A 22,927-nucleotide genomic window follows, 5' to 3' on the forward strand; every position below is an offset into this window, starting at 1 on the left:
TGACAGGGCAAGGTCATAGCATAGTGGCACCATGTTACAGCGGAACTTGTATGGAGCTGTAGTATTTTAGCATATATCGTCCACCCAACAGCTTATCATGTGCACAATCAGTGCTGCAGAGAAAACCAAATGATTCATACTGCACCATGATCCATCACACAGATTCCTCTGACTTCAGTTCCTGTTTCACTCCTTACAGCATGCCAAACCCTATGACCTCATTTCCTGTACTGACACTGTGCCAATTCTGCTGCCCACAAACAGCTGTGCTACGGTGATATCTGACAGCAAGGGCAGGGCACAAACAAATCAAAATGACTGCTGTACATCTGGTTAATATGTGTACACTGCCAAACCAGTCCTGCACAGATCAGTGGCAAGCCTTATTACTGATATTTTGTGAGTGTGCGTGCGTGCGTGTGTGTTTATGAAGAGAGAGAGAGAGTTAGACAGAGGTCAGTAGAGTTGAGGTAAGCAGGATGCAACGAAAGCAGAAGAGTGACCTGAGTGTGTGTGATGAGAGTTTGGGGAGCAGGCTGGCTGGCTACATAAAATGGAACTAAATCTTTAATGAGACCCCATCAGAATCCTTTATACGCTGTGCGTTTGTGTATTCTTAAGTGCACATACCAAATGATGCATTGATGTATTGGTTTGAGGTTAGGTCAGGTGGGTGGGGCTATGATTCCTGCTATGATTATGTAACTTCTGAGAGGGATGAGGTTCATGCAGGCCTAAATACAAAGGCAAATGCCAGCGATACAAGAAAGGAAAAAATAAAGACTGTGGTTTCTCACCAGGTTGCCAACAGACAGAACCCCCTGAAACTGATCAGTCATGGGGTAGTGCTCCATGGCCATGAAGAGGGTGTTGAGGACAATACAGATGGTGATGGCCAGGTCAACAAATGGGTCCATGACAATCAAGTAGACTATGTGCTTGATCTTCAGCCACATGGGAAAACACTCCCAGATGAGAAAGATGTTGGCAAACTTGTACCAACAGGGAGGACAGTTCCTCTGAGACTCCTCCAACTCTGCAGGAAGGAGAACAAAGAAACCAAAACTGGTGAGAAAAACAAACCAGTTCAGAGTCAGTCCCGTAAGTTTTTTTTCCTTCAATTTTATTGTCTACCACAAACTTTTTGGTGAGACCATCTGTATCTGAATGCCTTGTCTGCATGATGAAATTATCATGTTGAGGTTTTACTGCAAACAGTAGACCTCTCAACTACAGGTGGCTTAAACTGTGATCAAATCACAATCAGTGAAATCAGACTTTTTTTTCAGAATCTGCCGACAAATTGCAAACTACAGCTGACATCAGTTAGTTAACATCAGACTGTCTTCCTACTTGCAATTTCCATATCCAGATCTTATGACAACAACATGCATATGTATAACAAGAACACATATTACAGGTGTAAATGTAAGGCTCATTGGATATATTAATCTCAATCATACAGATAATTTGTTGGTAAAAAAGGCAAAAGCAAACGTGCACTTTCTGTACCCTCTAAGAGTGTGTTGGTGACTACACTCATCTGACTATTGGCTCGGTCCTTTCCTTTGAAAGAGGAGTTGAGCTGATCCACAGATACCATGAGAGAGCCCGAGTGCTTCTTCTTAATCTCCACGTCGGTAGTCTGTACTCAGAGAAAGACACAATGTCAGTCAGAGATAGTATTCACATGAATACACACAAACATCACATATTAAAATTCATGCTCTTAAGCTATCTAAATGGTGAATGATACCATAGGTCTGCTCAGAAGATGAAAAACCTAAAATGAGGAATGCAGATTTTCACATCAGATCATTAAATATGTTCTATAATGTATTAAGTGTAAAGATTGTAAAGCCCTTCGAGGCAAATTTGTAATTTGTGATTCTGGGCTAAACAAAATAAACTGAATTGATTATTCCCCAAAAATTCCTAATTTGTTGAATTTAAACATTTCCTGCAACACATCAACACACTTCAAATGTATACTGTTAATTCTCAAATAATAGCCATTATTTAACAACCGAGAAGAGAACAAAGATTTTATTGAAACTAAGTATTTGAGATATGTTTTCCATTTATATTTTTTATTTTAGTAAGCAACCATTATTGAAGTACTGACCATCATTTGAGATTTCACGGTAGAGTTTCTGAACCTTTTATATTTTACTGTGCATAACATTGCTACAACCCTTAAATAAGGACCATTACACTGCATGCAATGACATGCATGTCAAGAACAGATGGGAATTCAAGACATCATTTGCTGCAACACCATGCTACATTTTAAGAAAGGTACAAAGGTAAAAGCAGGTAGAGTGGTTGAGAATAAAAGAGGGGTCTGCCATGCTAGCTAGAATGAGGAGAAATATTGTTATAGAAAAAAGTTTCAGATTTGTTCTTCCACCATCCAGTGGCTCAAGAGCGGAGGCTGAATGAAAGAGAGGGAGACAGAAAGAGAGTGAAAGAAAAAGACAGAAAGATATAGAGGGGTTGCTAACAGTTGAGATAAAAAAAAAGAAAGCCTGGGCCTGGAAGTGGAAAGCCCCTCAAATCAAAGAAGTACAAGTAGGGAGTGAGTTTTCTTTTACCTGTAAAAGGTTCCGCAGGTTTTATTTTATTTTTATAAACGACAATGTCTTTATATGGGTAAGCTTGATGATAGAATCGTTAGGGGAATGTCCACAAATATCATATTCCATTATTGTTAGATATTAAACAATGAAATGATCATCACGATGCTGGTAAGGCAGAGAGTTCGTGGATAGATTTTTTTAGTTGGTTAGTGCCTTCTAAAGCTGTTTAAAAAAGAAGCAGTGGAAAAAGACCATTAGATCAGGGTGGAATTGTAAATGCCAGTGTAAGATGAAATAATAAGACAGAATCTAAGTATTCAGGGGAGGGAAGGGGATCTACTTAGAGCCAAGGGGAAGAGGCTGTGAAGCTGCAGAGACCAGGGCCACCACCATCATGCCTAAACTGTATTGGTGTCCCATGGACGTCCTTACACTGTCATCACTGGCTGCCTTATCTATTTTCACCTCAGGCAGAAGCCGTCTCCCGGGCCCAGGGCCGATGAGAGACACCACGCCATTGCAGTCCACTGTGCTGTTCCTCTTCCCTCCAGAGTGGGGTGCCAGTGGGTGGATGCGTGATGAGCCTTGGCTGTAGCCACTGTAGCTGTTGCGGCGGTAAGGGATGAACAGTGAGCCTCGACGGTCTTCGCTTTCCTCTACTGTACTGTGCTCATCGTCTGCAAACTCGTTCTCTGAGCCCATGTCCTTGGAACGGCCTTTGAAGCTGAAGATGCTGCTGCGGCTGTTGTGGCGCGACATGAAGGGAGAGCCTGGGATGCTGAGTAGTGACTGAAGAGGGAGAAACAGATGCAAAGGGGGAGAGTTAAGGAGTTATTAAAAACAGCAGGAGTTAGGCAATGTGTAAATAAAAAGAACAGACAAGGTGAAGAGGGCAAGTGGGGCACAGACATAACTAGAATTAAACCAGAGAGAGAAAAAGGATGAAGGCACACCAAACAGATTACTGGCTTTAGTGTTACATACAGGTACCAAGGCTAGCAGAAATGAGATGATGAGATGCAACAATGAAAAGAAGAATGGAGAGCTTTTGTCGTAACCATGCTCAATCACTGTTAAAACTAGAACTGCATCATATTAATACACTGTAAATGAAATTCTACAAAATCAGTTCAGATAAATATTTCATAAATGTATTCTTTTCCTGTCATTAATGCAATTTTCCTCAAGAATCTATTGCTAATGGGAATATCACACAATTTAACCAATAAACTGACCATATTTTCTCCTCGTTTAAGCATAAATGAAATAACAGAACCCAATTTCAGCCCAATGCAGGCTATGAGGGTGTTTTGATCGGGACTAAAGACAGTTGTTTTGTTCTATCCTAATAATTTAGTGCTGTTTGGTTTTGTTTAAAAGCTTTTCCTATTTGATTCTACAGAAAGCATTCATTACAATGAAAACTATTGGTTTTTTTACTTTTAAAACAAAAAATTAAAAAACATTAACATTGACCCTGCCTGGAAGTTGTTTGCAGACCTGGAGAGGCAGCTGACGTTCCAACAGAATCACTCTGAAACCAGATATTGTTTTCTGGTCAGACCGATCAAACAAATCATCTTGCTGGAGCAGACAGTCCCTTGGGAAGATTGCTTGGACAAGACCTTTAAGAGGAAACTTGCAAAGTGCAAGGAACTGGTCAGAAAGTGCAGGCAAGGTGGTTGGAGAGCAAGGTCTGCCTTATGAAGTTGGATGCAGGGGCTTAGCAGCCCAAAGAGCTTTAAGATGACTGTGGCTCAAGAGAGGAGAGCCATGTGGAGGACGTAGCTAACTTTCGTTCTAGGCCTGACCTACTTCAGCTGTGTCATGTGGGGAAGGTACGGTTGAAAGACCCAAACCTAATTGTTTCTTTAACACCTCGAATAATGTGTTTTAAAACATTGGTAGGTGTATCTGCTCATGCTAAGTCAAACAGCATTTACTTAATTGTTTTCTTTGCCAACTTTACCTGGTTCATAATGGATGTCTTCCTCCCCAGCCGGCTTCCCGGAAAACGAATGGTGCTTTTCTTGCTGCCATCGTCTGACTCAGACTTGACAACCTTCTCGCTGTCTCCCTTCTCTTTCTCCTGCTCTTTCTGACGCCATTTCTTCTTGCGATTGCGTCGCTCCTTGGCACTCTTGGAGCTCAGTTTGGAGACCTCTGAGGAACTGCGGGACAAGTGCCCTCCTCCTTCATCCTCTAACGCAGCCTCCGACACTGTGCCTGCAGAAGTTGCCATGGCAGCAGCCTGAGAGAAAATAAAGACACATGATAACCCTAAACTATGATACAAGTGAAGGTGTATGAGTGTGAGAGAGGGAGAGACCAACCTGTGTTTCTTCTTGCTGCCTTTTGAGCTGCTCCAGCATGGCCTTGAATTCGGCCTCTTTCTGCTCTGCCTCCTCAATAGTGGCCTGGTTCTGCTCCTCATAAGCCATAGCCACCACAGCCAAGATGAGATTCACCAGGTAGAAGGATCCCACAAAGATGACCAGCACAAAAAAGATCATGTAGGTCTTCCCTGCAGCTCGCAGAGTCTGAAAGACAAACACAAACAGATCCTGAGATTGAGAGTAATTGAAGAACCCAAAATCATGTTTTTAAACAAACATATTGTCCTACTGCTAAGATATAAATGTAATGCATGTTACTAAAACAGTTGTCTTATATACATTCATTTTTTACAGGAGGGCTTTCTTATTCTGTCGAAGGTATGGTATGTATATGTGTGTTAAGTCCACCTTGCTAGTGCTTCTATATATCCTGGCTTTCTCAAAAAAGCCTTAGTGCTAGTATTCCCAGTTTCAAACACACACACAAAAAAACAACGACTGGCCTAATCTATTATGGCTGCAAAGGTGTAGGTCTGGAGGAGGAGGAAATAAATGCTAATACAATGTCATGGTAGTGCAGTTTAACATTACAGATATCTGAGCGTATGTTTTATATTTTGTACATGAGCAACAAAAGGTGAGAGGACTAAAGAAGGCAAAGAAGTAATACTGGTTTAATGATCTCTTAAAAAATACCTTTGACAGAGATCATGACCATTCTAAAGGTCATTCAACTAAAAGTAAATTAACTTTTATTCATTGCTTCATTACAAATGTAAATGATTAAATGATTTTATTCCTCCATGAAAGACAAACACAAGTGTAGTTGCTAGTCACACACTCTAAGCCACAGTATTTCCGATCAACTGTCCCTCCTTCCCTTTTATCCAGAGGGCAAACAAACTAATGGATGAGAGCTGCTGAGAGGCATAGTTGCTGATTCATCTAGTTATCAGAATGATGATGATGTACAGTATATATATTTGTGAGGAAGTGTACAAAGTCGTTAGTACTATAGTTGGTGTTTTTACTTATCTTGGTACTATAAATGATTTAATCTAGGTATCTAAAACAGCTGGGGCCCAAAATGTATCCAGGGAATGAAGTTAGCACTTTCCACCTGCCAAATATAGGACCAATACTGACTATGGCAGGCAAAAGGTAACCTGCCACCATGACAGAATGTATTTAAAAATATAATTAGTAAAAAGCAAATAATCAGTGTATATTCAGGGTTTAAGGTTACATGATATATTACATATTTCGACTGTCTGAATTTTCAAGGGTTCACCATTTTGAGACAAAGGAGAAGAGAGAAGAATTTAGAAAACACTCCTTTACCAGCATGTATAGATTTTCCCAGAAGTCTTGGGTCATGAGGCGAAATAGAGTGAGGAAAGCCCATCCAAAGCTGTCAAAGCTTGTGTAACCATAGTTGGGGTTCCTTCCAGCTTTCATACATGTAAAGCCCTCCGGACATCGTCTGAAAGAAATACAAAATTGTATCTTAACAAGTGAAGGAAATGTGCCTCTTAAGCATCATCAACAACAGCACCATGAAAACGGGCCTGAAAAATAATAATAATGTACACTTTATTGATTCCACAGTAGGGAAATTCTTCTCTGCATTTGACCCATCCTTGGTTATTAGGGAGCAGTGGGCTGCAGTGAAGCAACTGGGGGTTCAGTTTCTTGCTCAAGGACACTTCAACCTGCAAACTATGGGGAGAGCGGGGATCTCCATGAGCTACAGCCAACCCACATGTGTTTTGTTGTTGTTGTTTTGTTGTGCAGGCATGCTTATATGTTCGATAGCGTCACTCTGCCCACCATGCTCAGATTTAACACAAAAAAACTATTAGGGATTCTACATGTTCAAAGATCATTTTACCTCACAACTAAATAAGAATGATAATTTATATTATATTTATTTTTTATTTTTTGTATATGTATTTGAGTATATGTACTCACATTATTTATTTTGTAAATTGTGAAAGTATTTTGTTCCTAAATAGTGGCCCCCATAATAATTTTGTTTGTATCTTTAAACCCAATTTATTGGTTGAATGCTATTAAAAATGTTTCTGTGTGCTCTAAAGTTTGTATTCATCAGGCCAAAATGAGATGCTTGAGGGGGCGCGAATGCCTGATTACATCATTGATGTGTCCAAGTACATCACAAGATGTGTGAAAGAACAACAGAAAAAATGGGAGACACTTGCTGAAAACATTCAAGTATAAATTTGGAGGCATGCACTTAGTGAGTGATGGAATAACTTACCCTGAGTCACTACTATTTCCACATAGTAGAGCATCAATCTGACCAGGGATGATGTAGAAATTATCTATAAAAAAACACAACAAAATACAGGAAAAATATGTGTTACTTTGAGCAGTCACTATGTGTGTTATTTATTCATATCAGCAAGGTAAAAAAAAGGCATTTTTCTCAAAATTCAAAATAATACAAGGAGAAAAGAATTACCGGGATCTGGGTCTGTCTAGTCCCATTAATGAATCATGTGCACTAGTTTAATCAAGTGTCAATGTAATCACTCACTGTCATTCATGATGTATTCAGCCCAGTCAAATTGCTTGCTGCCATTAACAGGGTACAGCTCAGTTATGTTGATTGGCCAGATTACACACTTCTGCCGCAGGTTCCCCATAAAGAGCTGCAGTCCAATCAGAGCAAAGACGCTGAGACAGAAGACGGTCAGGATCATCACATCCGACAGCTTCTTCACAGACTGGATCAGAGCACCCACAATGGTCTTCAGGCCTGTCAATTAATATACAATAAACACACACACACACGCACACACACACACACACACACACACACACACACACACACACAAATATGCATGTACACACAAACATGAAAACAGACAAACTCACAGACACACCCACACACACACCAGCACCCACATTCAAATGCATACAGACACACACAAACACACAGATAGACAAAATAAAAAATGTTGGCAGCTACAGGAGTGCATAAGCTGGTTTTATAGCTGCAGTTCAGAGCGGACTCAAGTCAAGCACAGAAAAAGTAAAGTTAGGTAACTTATATCTAATCTTGTATTATTATATAAATCTAAACTTGGCAAGCATTCAAATTTTTCTCAAGCACCTAAACCCACACCAGGAATTGTCTCAGTTTGTCACGTGCATTCCTTTAGAGAATAAATAATACATTAACAATAAATAATAAATAAATAAGAGTGTGTTGATGTCCTTCTTGTCATTCTTGCCTATATATAAATCTCAATGTTTCTCTTTGAATTAAATTATCAAATTATTAGATAGTTGCTGGCCATGTTGTTGTTGTGGGTATTAATGTACTTGATATATGAATTAAGCATATCCAAAGACTGTAATTTTAACACCTCATAATTGGCAAACAGGGTTTCACTCAAACTTAAAGTGGGTTCTTACAGATATTGTTATATTTGCTGATATGCACAAAAAAAGAATAATAGTAAGTAAAATGGTTGAGGTAACCACGTGGATGTGAGTTGGTGTGGAGTATGTTGATATTAATACATGTATTGTTCAACTGTGAAAAGTAAGTAGTTCTTTATTTTGCAGTAACTGCACATGTATTACAATAAGGGAATAAACAGAACTCTGCAGCTCAAAGACAGAAGAACATGTTGTCCTGCAGCTCCACATCTCTTGGGAGGAGAAACCCCGTCTTCCTTCCTGTGCTAATTCTCTCACTTGATCCTTTTCTTGTTCATCTGAATAGGCTTCAGGCTACCATTACTTATCATGAGTACTACTTATTTCAGATAAAGAGAATAATCCCATATCATGTAACTCAATGTCTTCTGTTGCAAAGTCTTAAAGCAGTGTGATATAATTTAAGCAACGTTTGTGGCATAAGAGTTCATTAAGTAATGAATAAAGTTCATGAATTTTCTTTTTCCTATGTCACATGAAGGCTCATTAGAATATATCGCTCATTGGAATATATATAGTCATTTTCTTGTTTTTTGAACATCAAAGCATGTCAACATGTTTTAGTAGAAAAAAGTAGCATGATATATTGCCTTACATTTGATTTTCACTTATTAAGTCATGATTATTTAATTTTATAGAGAAATAGTTAGGATTTAAAGCCATGTTTACAGAGGCTTTAGAAAATACAAAGCATGTGTGCCTAGACCACTATCCAAACTACAAATTTCTGAGCAATGTATTTTAGAAGAACCATATTTTACAACAAAAGTCTACTATAAAAAGTAGGTGGGGTAAATGCTGTGCATAGATTCTGCATTCAATAAAATCAAAGACATGATTATCTAATATGTAATAACAGCACACTGATTTCACAATTATTCAAGATGCATTCAAGTTTAACCACAGATATAGATGTCACATTCAGTTTTTTTTCCCATAAAACACATAACAACACAACAAACACTACAGCTGTATAGGATGTTTCCATCAGAAAGACACACTTTCATTTCACATGTTTTCAGTACCTACTTCATGTAAGAAAATATTTCTATATAAAAGTTGTTCCACTGACGAAGAACCGACAGCACTACACTCTTAGAAATAAAGGTGTTAACCAGAACCAAAATGGGTTCTTCAACTTGTCCTCATAGGAACACCTTTGTGGTTCCCAGCAGAAACTTTTATATTTCAGAGGGTTCTACCTTGAACCCCAAATAAAGGGTTATACATAGAACCATCAGAGAGAGGTTCCACCCAGAAACCACATTGAAAAATTCAACAGAGAACCCTTCAGTGGTGTAATACTTCCACCCAGAACCCTCTCTGGAAGTTCTATCCAGAAATGTTCTACCTTCTAAGGTGGCATTAGAAATTCATAATTCATAAAACCAGAGGGTTCTGCCGAGAATCCTTATATAAAATTCCCTGTTAAATTGCAGAGAGATTTCTCTACCAGAACCGTGGTTTTTATTTAGGTTTGGGATCCACGTCCAGTAACCTTGGGCCAATAAGGCTCCTAAAGGGCCGGGGCTTATATTGGCCAGCTCAACCCACAACAATCATGGTTCACAATCATAGTTTTTTGGGGATGTGGGCTGAGAGGATCTTTAATACCCATAATTGTATCTGTTTATGGAGAACTCTTTCTCCAAAAAGGGTTATTTGGTTAAAAATGGTTCTTAAATTAACCCTTAGTCTTTCAAAGAACCCTTCAAAACCTTTCCTTCAACAAAGTGTTCTTCGGTTCAGGTAGAACCCCAGCCCTCCAGGAAGAACCCTTTTGGAAGCTTTATTTCTAAGAGTGCAACTTAATTTAGAATCCATCTGTAGAAGAGAAATTGTACCATGGGATTACTTTTTCCCTTCACTCATTGAGTCCATCTATGAGAACATTCCTGACCAGCTGCAGTTAATTATTATTCTGCATCCAACAAATCAACTGCACACAGCCGCACCACAAACGGCGTACAGAACCAAGCTCAGTCAAAGAAGCAGGAAGTGAAGAGGAGGAAGAAAGGACAGGCGAGGAAGAGTTGGTGGCTGGGGGGGAGGGAGAGGCAATGAGAGGTGGCATGCAGGTCATTTAAACGCCAAGGCTGAAGGAATTGACTTGGTGTCAGCATCACCTGTCTGTAAACCGTGATGGTGACCTTGCCTTAACTGAAGAACCGTTCCCATCCCGGGCGCCTCTTTCTCCCACCATCGCAGCGCTGGGCCCTCAGGCTGGTGTAACCCAGAGCACAACCGAGCGCTATATGCTGGAGGCTGAGCTTATTGTGCGCGTGTGTGTGTGTGTGTGTGTGTGTGTGTGTGTGTGTGTGTGTGTGTGTGTGTGTGTGTGTGTGTGCGTGTGTGTGTTTGCGTGTGTGTGTATGTATGTGTGTGTATATCTGCTGAGATACAGTAACTTCAAAGTGTCATATTGTTTTTGATTGGATATCATGTATAAGCAAATGTAAACGTGTGGTACTGTGTTCACCAGAAAAGTATTGTGTGGAATCTGACACACATTTACAGAATTTCGCTTATTTATGATATTCATTAATTATTCATGTTTCCCTTTAACTCCCAGGATGGACAAAGATCTTCTGAAAAAAAAAAAGTTCTGAAGCCTGAAATAAGTCTGAACAAAAAGATAAAATCCAAAACAAAAGCCCCTTAAAGCCAAACTCGTAAAAGCATGTGTCTCAAAGCTTCATGCAGCGTTGACGTGTTGTCAAATTAGGCTTGGCAGTCTTAGGGAATCAAAAAGTCTTTAGAAACAAGAAGGTCATAGACTGAGAATTTGGATCAATGTGTGAAATTAAACTGTACTGTTGGTTTATCTAACTCCTCATAATACCATACTGAAAGTCTCCTTGGAAATAACATCTTAATTTTATCCCCATTGTATCACATTGTTTTGGACATTATTTTTCTCTTTAACTTGGGGTAGAAATGAACAGACAGATCGCTCTTGCATATCCTGATGCGCTGCATAAGCTTGGCTGTCCATATGGGACATGTGAGCCCATAAGACTGCCAGTAGACTGCTAAGCCTATCAAAAATGTATTGCTACCATTTTTGATTGTCATAAAAAACAAAAGTATAATAAAAAAATGAAGAAATTCTAAAGCATCCTCTTTTTTTTTTTTAAAGAACAAAAACAAATTAATTGAAATATAGACAGGATATAGATAAAGTAGGCTCAGCCTTAGTGTTTAAATGGGAGTCTCACCTGGAATGACAGAAATTGTTTTCAATGCTCGGAGAACCCTGAACGTTCTCAGCGCCGAGACATTCCCAAGGTCCACAAACTCTGTTATATATCTGTAACAAGGTAGGATGACACACAGAACAGAACCCCATGACACACAACACACACGATAACAACACACACGCATGTACGCGCAAGAGCACGACACCAGCACCACCATCGAAGACCAGGAGGGGACACCACGGTGAGAGAGAGAACGCCTGTCCGACCAGTGGGAAGAGAACGAAGGAGGAAGAGGAAAGGAGAGGGACTGAAACAAAACCACACCTAACATCAACCCCGTGACTCGCCCACCCGCAAACACAAACACCTGGACTGTCTTACCTGGGATAACTGAAATTGTTTTCAAAGCCCTCAGAACCCTGAACGTACGCAGAGCTGACACATTGCCTAGGTTTACAAACTCTGTTATATACCTGCAAGGTGGATCAGATAAAATTATTCAGCAGCCATCCCAAACAGATTAAAGAAATAATGGATTGTTACATCATATTTTAATAAGCATTATAAACGTTCTATGATGGACTAATGTGGATTGAAGTTGCTGTGGGCAATTGTCTTTAGAACCTATATTTGAATTATTTAGTCAAATTCATCTTACATCCCATCACAAATTATTAAAAACACACACACCAATATGTCTGGTGAGTTTTTTCAGACCCTACAAAATTTCAGAAGTCTTAGTTACCTTATCAGTTAAGCATGTCTACTACAATGTGTTTGTTGCTGTAATATTTTTCTGTTTTTGCTAATGCCGATATTTCCTTGTTTTTCCAAAATTGCCCACTGCAGCTTTTAGATATACGAGTACTGTCTTCGTCCATCTTTAATACAAATATCACTATATTGTTAATTTTAAAAAGAACTCCTGCAGACTGCAAAAACAAATGTATTGAGATTAAACGTTTGATGAACATGTTATGATACCTATGCAATGATATAATCTGTAAAATAATGATCACATTCTAATAAATACTCAAATGTATATCTAAACTTTTTGCACCTTAATTTAAATGACTGACAGATGAAAATGAATTTGACAGAAAACATTAATTTCATAAAAGTACAAAAACAGGTGTTACCAATAATGAATAATGCTCAATAATCAATGCTAAATAATGATTACTTACACTGATATGTCTCATAAGCCATACCAGTGAGCCAGCATGCACACTATTACCCTGGTATTATCACACCTGAACGGAAAGTCGTTATTCATACGATTAATTACACTTGTTTTGTTGGAACTAGTATCTCTTATAAAGAAATCACATCTAACAACCTTATTCTATCCGAATGCTAAAATAATAAAAAAAGTTAAAATCAACTTTTTTGTGCTTTTTCTTGTTTACATTTGGCCATAGTTGTCACGTGTGGCCTTCAACTACTGTATAAAAAAAAGTATGGCTTTTATTGTTCACAATTATGAGTTAAAATACTTACGCCATTGAGATAACCATGAAATCCAGCCAGTTCCATGGGTCTCTGAGAAAGGTGAACCCATCTATAGCGAAGCCTCGGGCAACAATCTTTGTGAGTGACTCAAACGTATAGATACCTGTGAAGGTATACCTGGAAAACAAAGAGAGAAGATAGTAAAAAGCTGAAAGGCACATACTTCGAGGATATGAATGCTGAGGAGAAGTATGGATGTGTACTTACTCTACTTGTTTGGACCACTCTGGGGGGTCACTAAATGTCATGAATATACAGTTGGTCAAAATCGTACACATGATGATCATGCTGAATAACGTGAGAGGACAGAAGTTAAGGAAAGTTTGAACAGTGCTACCCATAACACCCCAAACACTTTAATACACCAACAACTGAAATCAAACTTTAGTATTGAAGTACAGCTTCAGGAAGGGGCCAGAACATGGAGAAGAAAGAGCTTACAGTGCATTAGCCTTCCTTACTTATTACCGACAACTTGTGACATAAGCGGAAACATGTTTAAAATACTGTTTTCATTCACTTCAAAGCAAAGAAATTAATCACATGAAAGGATATGAATGTATCAAAATCTTAATAGCTATTCGTCTAAGTAGATTAAAAGGGCTTAAGATGTACACGGAGGGCGTGGCACTGAAGCGGAAGAGTGTTTTCCCTTTGTTGATGACTATAAATGTCTGTGGAGAGAGAGAGAGAGAGAGAGAGAGAGAGAGAGATAACATGACAGTTAGAACATTTCCAGAACTAATTATATGGCACACACATTTCCATACATGGTCTGAAAATCTTTGCATTACTACTGATGCTCACCTCTAAATCATTAGGGCATTCTAACTGCAGTGCTAATTCTAACCATGCAGGTGATATTGTATTTTGTTTAAAGTGCTCACTGTGTTGTCCCCTTTACCTGTGTTGAACTCTTTACCCTATTAGCAGTGAGACAACAGCGAGCAAAGTATTTCACAAAGCACACAAGATAAACCAGGAGAGTAAAAAGTATAGAAAAGGGAACATAGACAGGAGGACAAGGACACAAGGCTGTGTTTTACTCTGCTGACATCACTTTCTTTGTGGCCAGTCCTCCAGGAGCCAGGAATACAGTGAACACCTCTGTTCTGGTTGAATCAGACCGAGTCTCAGTCCTGGCCAGCTTACAGTAGCTCTGAGCAGCACACAGGTGAATGGGAGGCCCTCCCCTCTTCATGGCCAAATGCTTCTCTTCGCCCAGAGTTTAAAGCTCTTACTGGAAGAGAACCGCAAATGCTGTCATCGATCAGGGGCAGATCTGCTGACTCGAGGCTCTCAACAACCACTCCCCATCCATAAACAGCACGGGCCACGTGGGGCTGTGCACTGGGGTGAGGCAGCAGTGTGTGCTTCAGCATTGTGTGTTTGTTTGCGTGTGCTTGTGTGTGGTTTGTGGATGTTTTTACCCAATTTTGGAGTGAGAAGAATGAGCATTATTTATTATCAAATAAATGAACCACTGGCATTCTCAACTCACAGATTCTCATCCAAACCACACGTTGTTTATGAATGCCTGCACTGCTAGGGTGTTTTTCTTTCTTCACCACATCCCCTCATGTGTATTTAAGACACCACTGATTATGCTGCCTGCCAGTATTTACAGGTTACATAAAGACATAGCAAGGCATAGCATGGCTTTATTGTTCTTCAACACTGGTTACAAACTATGTTTGTAACCAACAAACAGTGTTGAAGAACAATGAGGATGTCAAATAATATCAGAAACTTTAACAATTTATATCACTTTGCATCTACAAATTAAATGATAAACAAGTCTTATATTTTCTTATTACATTTTTAAAACATTTGAAATAATTTAGAGTTGGGGTTATTGATTAAAAACACACGTAAAAAAACAAATAAGCTGTCACAATATTGTTCACCAGCTCATAAAGCCAACTCTATATTGCTTTACCTTTACGTTCAGGTATAATGTTCACTGCACTCACAATGAAAATGATAATAATATGATCATAACCAACTAGTGAAGAGCATGTATAATAGAATACTTTAGTCTTGGCACCAGCAACTAGCAAAATACACACACCATTTTGGTTCAGACCATGGGAAACACTAGAAAGAAATGGGGATGCGACGACAAGTGTCCTGATACAAGTGGTGTCCTGAAATCTAATTAAATTAAAAATAGCGTCTGCAGTCTGGGGAAAGACAAAATGTATTCTCTGCATCAGAGGACTCCTCTCTCCCTCCCTTCCTCTCTCCTTTTCTTTTTTGTCTAAGGAGCAGCTGCAATACTTAAATATCCGCTCAGTATTTTTCCCTGCTATATGGAGAAAGAATGATCTATACTTAATCAACACAATAAATATAGGGACACACATGATCTACAGTCATGTTCAAAGGGTAAATCTTACTCTTAGAGGTCAAATGTGTTGCTGACCGAGCACATACAGAATGTGGATGGAAGAGGAGGTTGTAAAATGACAATATCTCATTAGCGCTTTACAAATCCCCAGCATTCATAAATATGTTCTGTATCTTAATCAATGTGACGAATCATGCCATGGATAAATCCTTCAGCTTTGTAAAGGTTTTTAAAAACATCTGATTTTAAGACACAATTATGTTATAGACACAATACAGAAAACATTTCTGCTTTGTCCTTATAGAGTCTGAGTTTCAATGATTCATCCTCTACAGCATATGGACATTTAAGAAAAATGGCATAAAAAAATCACAATTTAACTATAAAAAGCTTTGTTTACTCAAGGTACTGTGTTGATTTGACGTAAACATGGCAACCTGGCAAAATTACAACAAGGGATGCAAATTTCAGACAATTTCTTTAATTGATTCTGCCACATTAATCGATAACTAATCAATTATTAGAGTTTGTAAAATACTAAATCTTTGATTTTCTTAATAAAAGCTTCATTGTGATGAGCGGTTCTCACAGCACGACTAAATAAAGACAAGTTAATTATTATAAATGAAAATATATAACATTCTATATCATATCCTTTATTGTACAGTTTTTATTAAATAGAAAACCACTGTGGACGCATCACAGGCTCTGATTAGGTTTAATTGTGGTACAAATGGCACAGTTATCCCAACTGTAGGGAGATCTAGTGCAACCACTGAAAACAATGCATACACCATACTGTTGGAGGATATATTGTTGATTGTTTAAAATGTTAACATTGATTAATTAGTTATTTATCTAGATTAATTAATTTCCCAGACAAAGACAGGGAATGAGAGACCTTGAAATTATTGTTTCCACAGCGCATTTAAATTGGATCAATCATGTAGTGCAATAGTAAGCTTAAGTGAGAATGAATTGCATCTATTCACATGGCTAAACATAGAGTGACTATGGTAGTGGATAAGGAAAATGGATCACAAAATAATATGTAACACAATGCTTGTTGAAGTGCCACACACGTATTATGTAACACTGATCTGCCTATTTAAGTACAAAGTTAAATATACAAACATACAAAGTTGGGCATACACACATTCATCAACACAACTGAGCAGAGCTACCTCCACTGTAAGAAAGACGTATTTTCTGCAAAGCTAGTGAAATGTTCCTAATTCTCCATAGAGCGTTAAAGAAAAAGGTACATATGCAAGTATCAGGAGGCAGAATGCAGAATGCAGCTGCAAGGACGGTGTGTGTGTGTGTGTGTGTGTGTGTGTGTGTGTGTGTGTGTGTGTGTGTGTGTGTGTGTGTGTGTGTGTGTGTGTGTGTGTGTGTGAGGAGGAGGAATAGTGGAGCAGGGATATGGAGAGGAGCTTGCAGGGGTATGGGACAGCAGCAATGAAAGGCGAAGAGAGGGAGAGAGAGAGAGCGAGATGAGGGGGTGGAGCGGGAGTGATGCAGAACAGAAAGCCAGAGAGCTGCAAAGGGGAGAGAGCCAAACCTGAGATGGATGGGTAGACGGAGGGAGGAGGACTGGGTAGGCATGCAGCAGAGAGAGAAACTGAGAATGGTCTATTACTTCACAAAACGGACTGCAGATTTTGACTGTGAACTGCATATCTTTGCGACAAAATGATAAATAAAGACAATGAATTGATTCAATTAGATTAACGTGTGATTGCCAACCGTTTGGATAATTGAATGATCAAGAAAAAAAAGGGCCAAACATTTGGTGTTCCCAGGTTCTTGTTTATGGATTTGCTTCATTTCCATCTTTAATATATCATGGCAAATCAAGTACCTTAAGGCTTTTTCATTTCAAAACATCATGCGCTCATGGAAACTACAATAATCTTATATATGATACTTAATACACTAAACAATTCATCAATTGATTACACACTGCAAATCAGAAGTTAAAATATCTTGGATTCACAAGGCTCTTTGCAGATTGAAAAGACACACATACACTATTAGTAGTATTTTAGTCCATTTTGCAAGGAGCACCTGGTATTAAATACGTGCACCGTAATCCAATTTACAGATCAACAGCTTCCACAATGTTTACCGTGGAACTTTGATGCTTTGTGACAAAACAGCACAAATCTCTTGAGGCACATTAATTGAATATCTATTAGCATTATAGCCTGAAACATAACTCATGGACTTCTGGGTAAGCTCACTGCAGTGAGGACCCAGCCAGTAATGTCTCACCAAAATATATGTGACCGCAATCTAATTTCCCAGCATATTATAACATATCAAAAAATGTGTCATCCCACTTTTATACCTGTATGCTGTGCTACAAAAAACCCACTACTCCATCTCTACCCCACCCTCCTTCTTTACACCAACCTGGCTAGCAGTGGAAGCACACTCAACCCCTCCTCCCTTCCACACTCAACCCTGTACAGGAGGATGCTGTGTCATCAGAGACTGAGGACTCAGACAGAGCACTAAAGCCGGCCCCTCCCTCTAATTTACTACACCCTGAAAAAAAGAATGCCGGAGAGGAGGCGTCGGATGGAAGAGGTAAAAGGAGAGTAATGGACGGAGACGCACACAGAGACAGAAATGGTGGGACAGGAACATAATGTAATGGTGTGTACAGTGCTATATGCTGATATTCAGAGGCTGCTGCTTGAGCCGTGAGCACCCTTTGTGCACTCACTAGTAGCTGCGGTAGTCTGAGCAGAAATGACTGGTCTGCTGCACACTCCTTCAATAAGACAGTCACCACAAAGGTACATTTAGGAGGAGAATAAAGCCCCTACATCAACAAAACCTAAACTCTGTTCATGGTTTTTTTTGTCCATGCAGCCAATTCAAGCTGAATCCTCTTCACTGTATTTCCACACACAAGCTAAGCACAGATGTGTCGATGTGCACAGTGCAGCTAAAACACTAGTCTGCCATCCATCCCGTCCTGCTCTTCCTGTATGACCACAGCAGCTTTAACATTGCCTAATAACATCAGACATTTGAAAAGCCCAGGCAGTCCTCTCCCCATCACAGGGGAAAACAAGAACTGCAACGCTGCATTTATCCTCCTCACCACTGCCCCCTCTTCCTCTCTTTGATGCATGAGTGCTGTGATCAGGTTTCCAGCAGCTGACACACTCATTGACATACAGTGCAATGGTGAGCGATAGGATGACTGTCGGTCGAGTAGAGGAGACGAGCAGACTGGAAAGATGAGCACAGTAGAGGAAGAATGGACGCTAACCGTGAATATACTTTGAGGCATTTCCTTAGGTTTGATGAAGGACAAATACATTAGTGGATTAGGAAATTTATTGACATGAATGATAGCAAGATGGAGAGGGATGATGAGTTCCTAACCTGTCTTATTGAACTCATGGATGGGTATGATGAGATAGCAGATCTTGACTTAGCAGAACCTGTATTGATGCACTTATCTGGTAAGCAGTAGTCTATTTAGAAACACTAAAGCGGGTGGCAGGCTAAAAGCTCACTACCCCATTGCTCCCTTTTGGAATTCCCTAAAAGTGTGCCCTTAAACAAGGCACTGCAGCCATAACTACACTCGTGGAGCTGTTCAGAAACCAGAAAAGGGACGATGTTGTAATTGGTGTATACTGCAACTACCTTCCCATTGTCATGGATTTATTTCTTTAAGATTAACAAAATGTGAATAACTATTGGGTAAAAAGTCAAAAACACACACATATATCACCGTAACATTATGTAAGCCTGTTGGGATAACATCCTTGCTTGTTCCTGCAGCAACTATCCATTATCTCACAAATTTTGCTAATGGCAACAATTCTCACCAAAAATCAGAAATAACACAATGTTGTAGAGTGTAGTGTAATCAAGGTGTTATCACAATCAACAACTCTTGCGAGACAATTTAAGAAAAACATGCCATCTATTTTCGAGGTTCTGGCCAGCTTGGGCATTTGAAGGTATACATGAATATATATATATATATATATATATATATATATATATATATATATATATATATATATATATATATATATATATATATATATATATATATAGAAAAACAACCAATATATTAAAGAACCATCATACCACAAATGAGGAAAAGAGGCACATTGGGAATTGGGGATGTTTTATACTTATTTACGGTTTTCATGTCTCATTTATGTCCATTGAATTGTTTCTTAAACGAACTATAAAAGACACTGCTTTATGCATAAATGCAAACTTTTTGAAGTAAGATACAGTACTTAAGTGTTAGAAAAATGTGAAACAGTTAACCTGTGTTTACTCATCTCTGTGAGCTTTAATCTAAGTTTATTAGAGAGCCTAACTTGTCAATCTGCTCTAATCAACTATCCAAAAACGTGTCTCGTGGCTGAGGCAAAATGGTCTCCTGCTACAGTAACGGAGGCTTGTGAATGGAGGCCATGATAAACAACTTTCCTTTCATCACCAAAGTGAGACGCCACAGAGGAAAGTAGGGAGAGGTAAGAAGTGTGCACTGGGCAACACGCAAAGTGGGGAAGGATAATAAGACAAGAATGCAACCCTTCCTGTGGCCACCACTGAACTAAGGATGTGGATCAATAGATCACAAAAGGCACATACACTTGATAGTTTCATCCGTCCTACGAGGGAGTGCTGCTGGCACTCCAGCTGACTGGGCTTCTTGCTGCTATACAGGCTGCAGATTCTTTTACACTTATCCCTGCCACCACACTGGAGACTGGCTACACGTTTACACCGCTGAAGGCACTACAGCATGCTCCTGCCCTTTTCTCTACAATTCTTGTCCTCTCCTGCCATCTTCTGCCTTTGTCATTTATCTTTGCTAGTGCAGAGCTACAGTAAGAGCACAGCCAAGCGGTGAGTGGTATGGGACCGAAGCCTAAAATGCCTGAAGGTCTTGTTTTGGGATTGGGGTTTGTGTCATCCGCATCTGCATCACATTAATTCAGAAGTAACTTGGGATAAAGACATTATTTGACTGTGTGGCAAAAATCCCATTAGGATCTAAAATAATAGTAACACTGATAACCTTCAAAGCTTTTATGCAATAACATTCACAGATGGGATTTGTGGATGTGTTTTAAATCTCCCAAAAATACTGTGCAACACCAAACTCAAAACGTCTTATGGATAAAAAAACTGAAAAGGCAGTTTAGAGGCATTACCTGTACTTACTGATGAAAACATGGTTGCAGCAGAAGAGAGAAATAATACACATGCACATGTTGCTAGAAATGTGTCAACATACACACATGGGAATGTTGTCATTAGCTTAGCTGTGATGTAAGGGTTTAGGATGAGTTTAAAACTGAGTTGTCAGGGTCAAAGTCACATGATCACCTCAGAGGATGCAGTTCAAACTGCTTTGGTGGTTTAGTCTGAACCCTATTTGTATCACTGTATCTGAGGTTTACTTAAACCTGTTGCAGACATAACTGAGGTCTGAAATCATAACATTTAATATAAGGACAGATGTATACACCTCAAATCAACTTATCCTATCCAGTCAAAAATATGTCAAACCATGTCTGTTCTTTTGGAGGCAACAATATAACAAGTGGCAAACTTATATAATTGTGTAATTACAATTAGAAGGTGTCACCTCTTCCTCTTTCATTTTTTAACCCAGAGACAGGGATAGTAATTAACTGAACAACATAACAGCTATTAATTAGTACACCACCACAAGTGTAGTGCTTGCAAGGATGACTTGTGGTCAGATTGCCATAAATGTTTAAATCACAGAAACTAATAATAATACATGTTTTATACATGTGTCACATAATAGGTGAGACACAGCTTCTCACTGATTAGAATTCCAAAGTAAAATTGTTCAAAGGTGAAAATCTAAATAGTGCAAAATGTAATTTGCAGTGTAATCACATTTACTCGTATTGATTATTTGTACAACAAAGTAGAAATGGAAACAACAATGGAAAACATACTGTAGATCAAAATAAGACCAGTAGCAGTGTGGCAACATAGATTAAATTATGATTATAATAATTCCACTGTCCCAAGCCATGAGTCACGTCTACTGTTGGACAGAGCACTTGCGTTTGTGTGTTTTGTCACAAAATAATGTAATTAGCCATTGTAAATTATAGCTAATTGACAATGATGACATTAACATAAATATTACATCATCTTTACCATGAATTAACAAAGATAATTAATCAACACTGCAGAAACCTTTATGAGAATTACAACTGCCCGAGAGTTACATTCCACAGAACTCTGCAGTGTTGCAGGAGCAGAGCCACTACGTCCCTCTGCATCTGCTCTTTGATTGTACAAGTTTAAAAAAAAAATGCATTTAACAGGCCTTATATGATCTAATATTGCACTGACTGTCACTTAGCCCCTGTAGCAGTGACTCAAAAGTACTCAAATGCTCTTAAATGTCTCAAGGTCATCTGCCTTATTATAACCCTATCTCTGTACTGAACACAATAACTTTACAACCATTGGAAATAACAGAATATGTTATGACATTGAATTTCATCTTACATACGTGTATGGTCTGGTTAGTTTGCAATGCTTGCAATACCCATGAGAAAAAGGTAAAGACTAAGAACATTTGATGGCTCAGCATAGCAGCTGAATAATACATCTGTGAAAGTTCTCAACATCCATAAACCTCTCAACTACATTAAGCAAAAGCCTGTTCACTACAGTGTTTGGGGGAAAACTGGGTGGTGCATTAGGCCTTTGTGACAACTCACTTTCATGTTCACATAGTATGGATCCAAATCCTCCAGCGGTGTGCCCGACATTCCCTTAGGAACATCGCCGTAGATTAACGGCAGGCTCTTCCCCGCCTCCAGGTCCCTGTGGGGCTTGGTTTCATTCTCGTCAGACGTGTCCCGGTGACTACTGTCCGATCTGGGCTTGGGTGGCTTCTTATTCTTTTCTTCATTGATGCGCTTTTCGATGTTAGCGAGCGACTCCGGGGTGAATTTCTTGAAGCTGTGAGGGCCTGGGGTTGCAATAATGGGTGCGGCCATGTTTTCATTCTGCAGCTATTTCCTCTTTATTTGTTTCCCATCCCAGACATCCAGCTCTGAGGACAAGAGGGACAAAGAGTGAGAAACTGTGAGAATATGGTACTGACCGAGAAACAAAAGTTCCCGATAAAACTAAACAAAGTAAATTAAGTGATGTCATCTAGTTATCTAAATTGGCAGTCATATGAATAACACTGACTGGTCAACAAAAGTTTCCGATTAAATAGATTTACATATTTCTATGCTTTGCATACCTTTTCAGTTTCAGCATTGCTACAAAGCATTACAGCATTTTCTAGTTCTGGCAGGGAACGCAAACAAAGCAAAATAATGCTGAAAACGTGCAAACATTTGGAACATGGACCAGTAGGCACTTTTTCTGCTCTCCATCAACCTTAATGACTAAAGCACTGATCCTGTATCCCAA

At 39.1% G+C, this 22,927-nt stretch overlaps 1 protein-coding gene across 7 annotated transcripts in view; it reads right to left on the reverse strand.

Moving 5' to 3' along the window:
• Window positions 1-22,500, reverse strand: part of scn8ab (sodium channel, voltage gated, type VIII, alpha subunit b) — a 36,826-nt gene extending 14,326 nt beyond the window's left edge. For 2 of the 7 annotated variants that reach the window (XM_034531958.1, XM_034531956.1), the window contains exons 1-13: window positions 22,219-22,500; window positions 13,654-13,772; window positions 13,306-13,395; window positions 13,087-13,215; window positions 11,605-11,696; window positions 7,476-7,697; window positions 7,197-7,260; window positions 6,257-6,398; window positions 4,913-5,119; window positions 4,549-4,830; window positions 3,045-3,368; window positions 1,513-1,645; window positions 798-1,036 (exon numbers count right to left, since the gene is read on the reverse strand). In XM_034531958.1, the coding sequence (XP_034387849.1) occupies window positions 798-1,036; window positions 1,513-1,645; window positions 3,045-3,368; window positions 4,549-4,830; window positions 4,913-5,119; window positions 6,257-6,398; window positions 7,197-7,260; window positions 7,476-7,697; window positions 11,605-11,696; window positions 13,087-13,215; window positions 13,306-13,395; window positions 13,654-13,772; window positions 22,219-22,500 (2,325 nt within the window). Of the gene's footprint in view, window positions 1-797; window positions 1,037-1,512; window positions 1,651-3,011; window positions 3,369-4,548; window positions 4,831-4,912; window positions 5,120-6,256; window positions 6,399-7,196; window positions 7,261-7,475; window positions 7,698-11,604; window positions 11,697-11,967; window positions 12,060-13,086; window positions 13,216-13,305; window positions 13,396-13,653; window positions 13,773-22,218 lie in introns of all 7 variants that reach the window. The other 5 variants (XM_034531959.1, XM_034531957.1, XM_034531953.1 and 2 more) reach the window with 4 other exon arrangements.
• Between the last annotated feature and the right edge of the window lie 427 nt (window positions 22,501-22,927).

This window comes from Cyclopterus lumpus, chromosome 5, assembly GCF_009769545.1.
Source record: "Cyclopterus lumpus isolate fCycLum1 chromosome 5, fCycLum1.pri, whole genome shotgun sequence".
Lineage (NCBI taxonomy): Eukaryota > Metazoa > Chordata > Actinopteri > Perciformes > Cyclopteridae > Cyclopterus > Cyclopterus lumpus.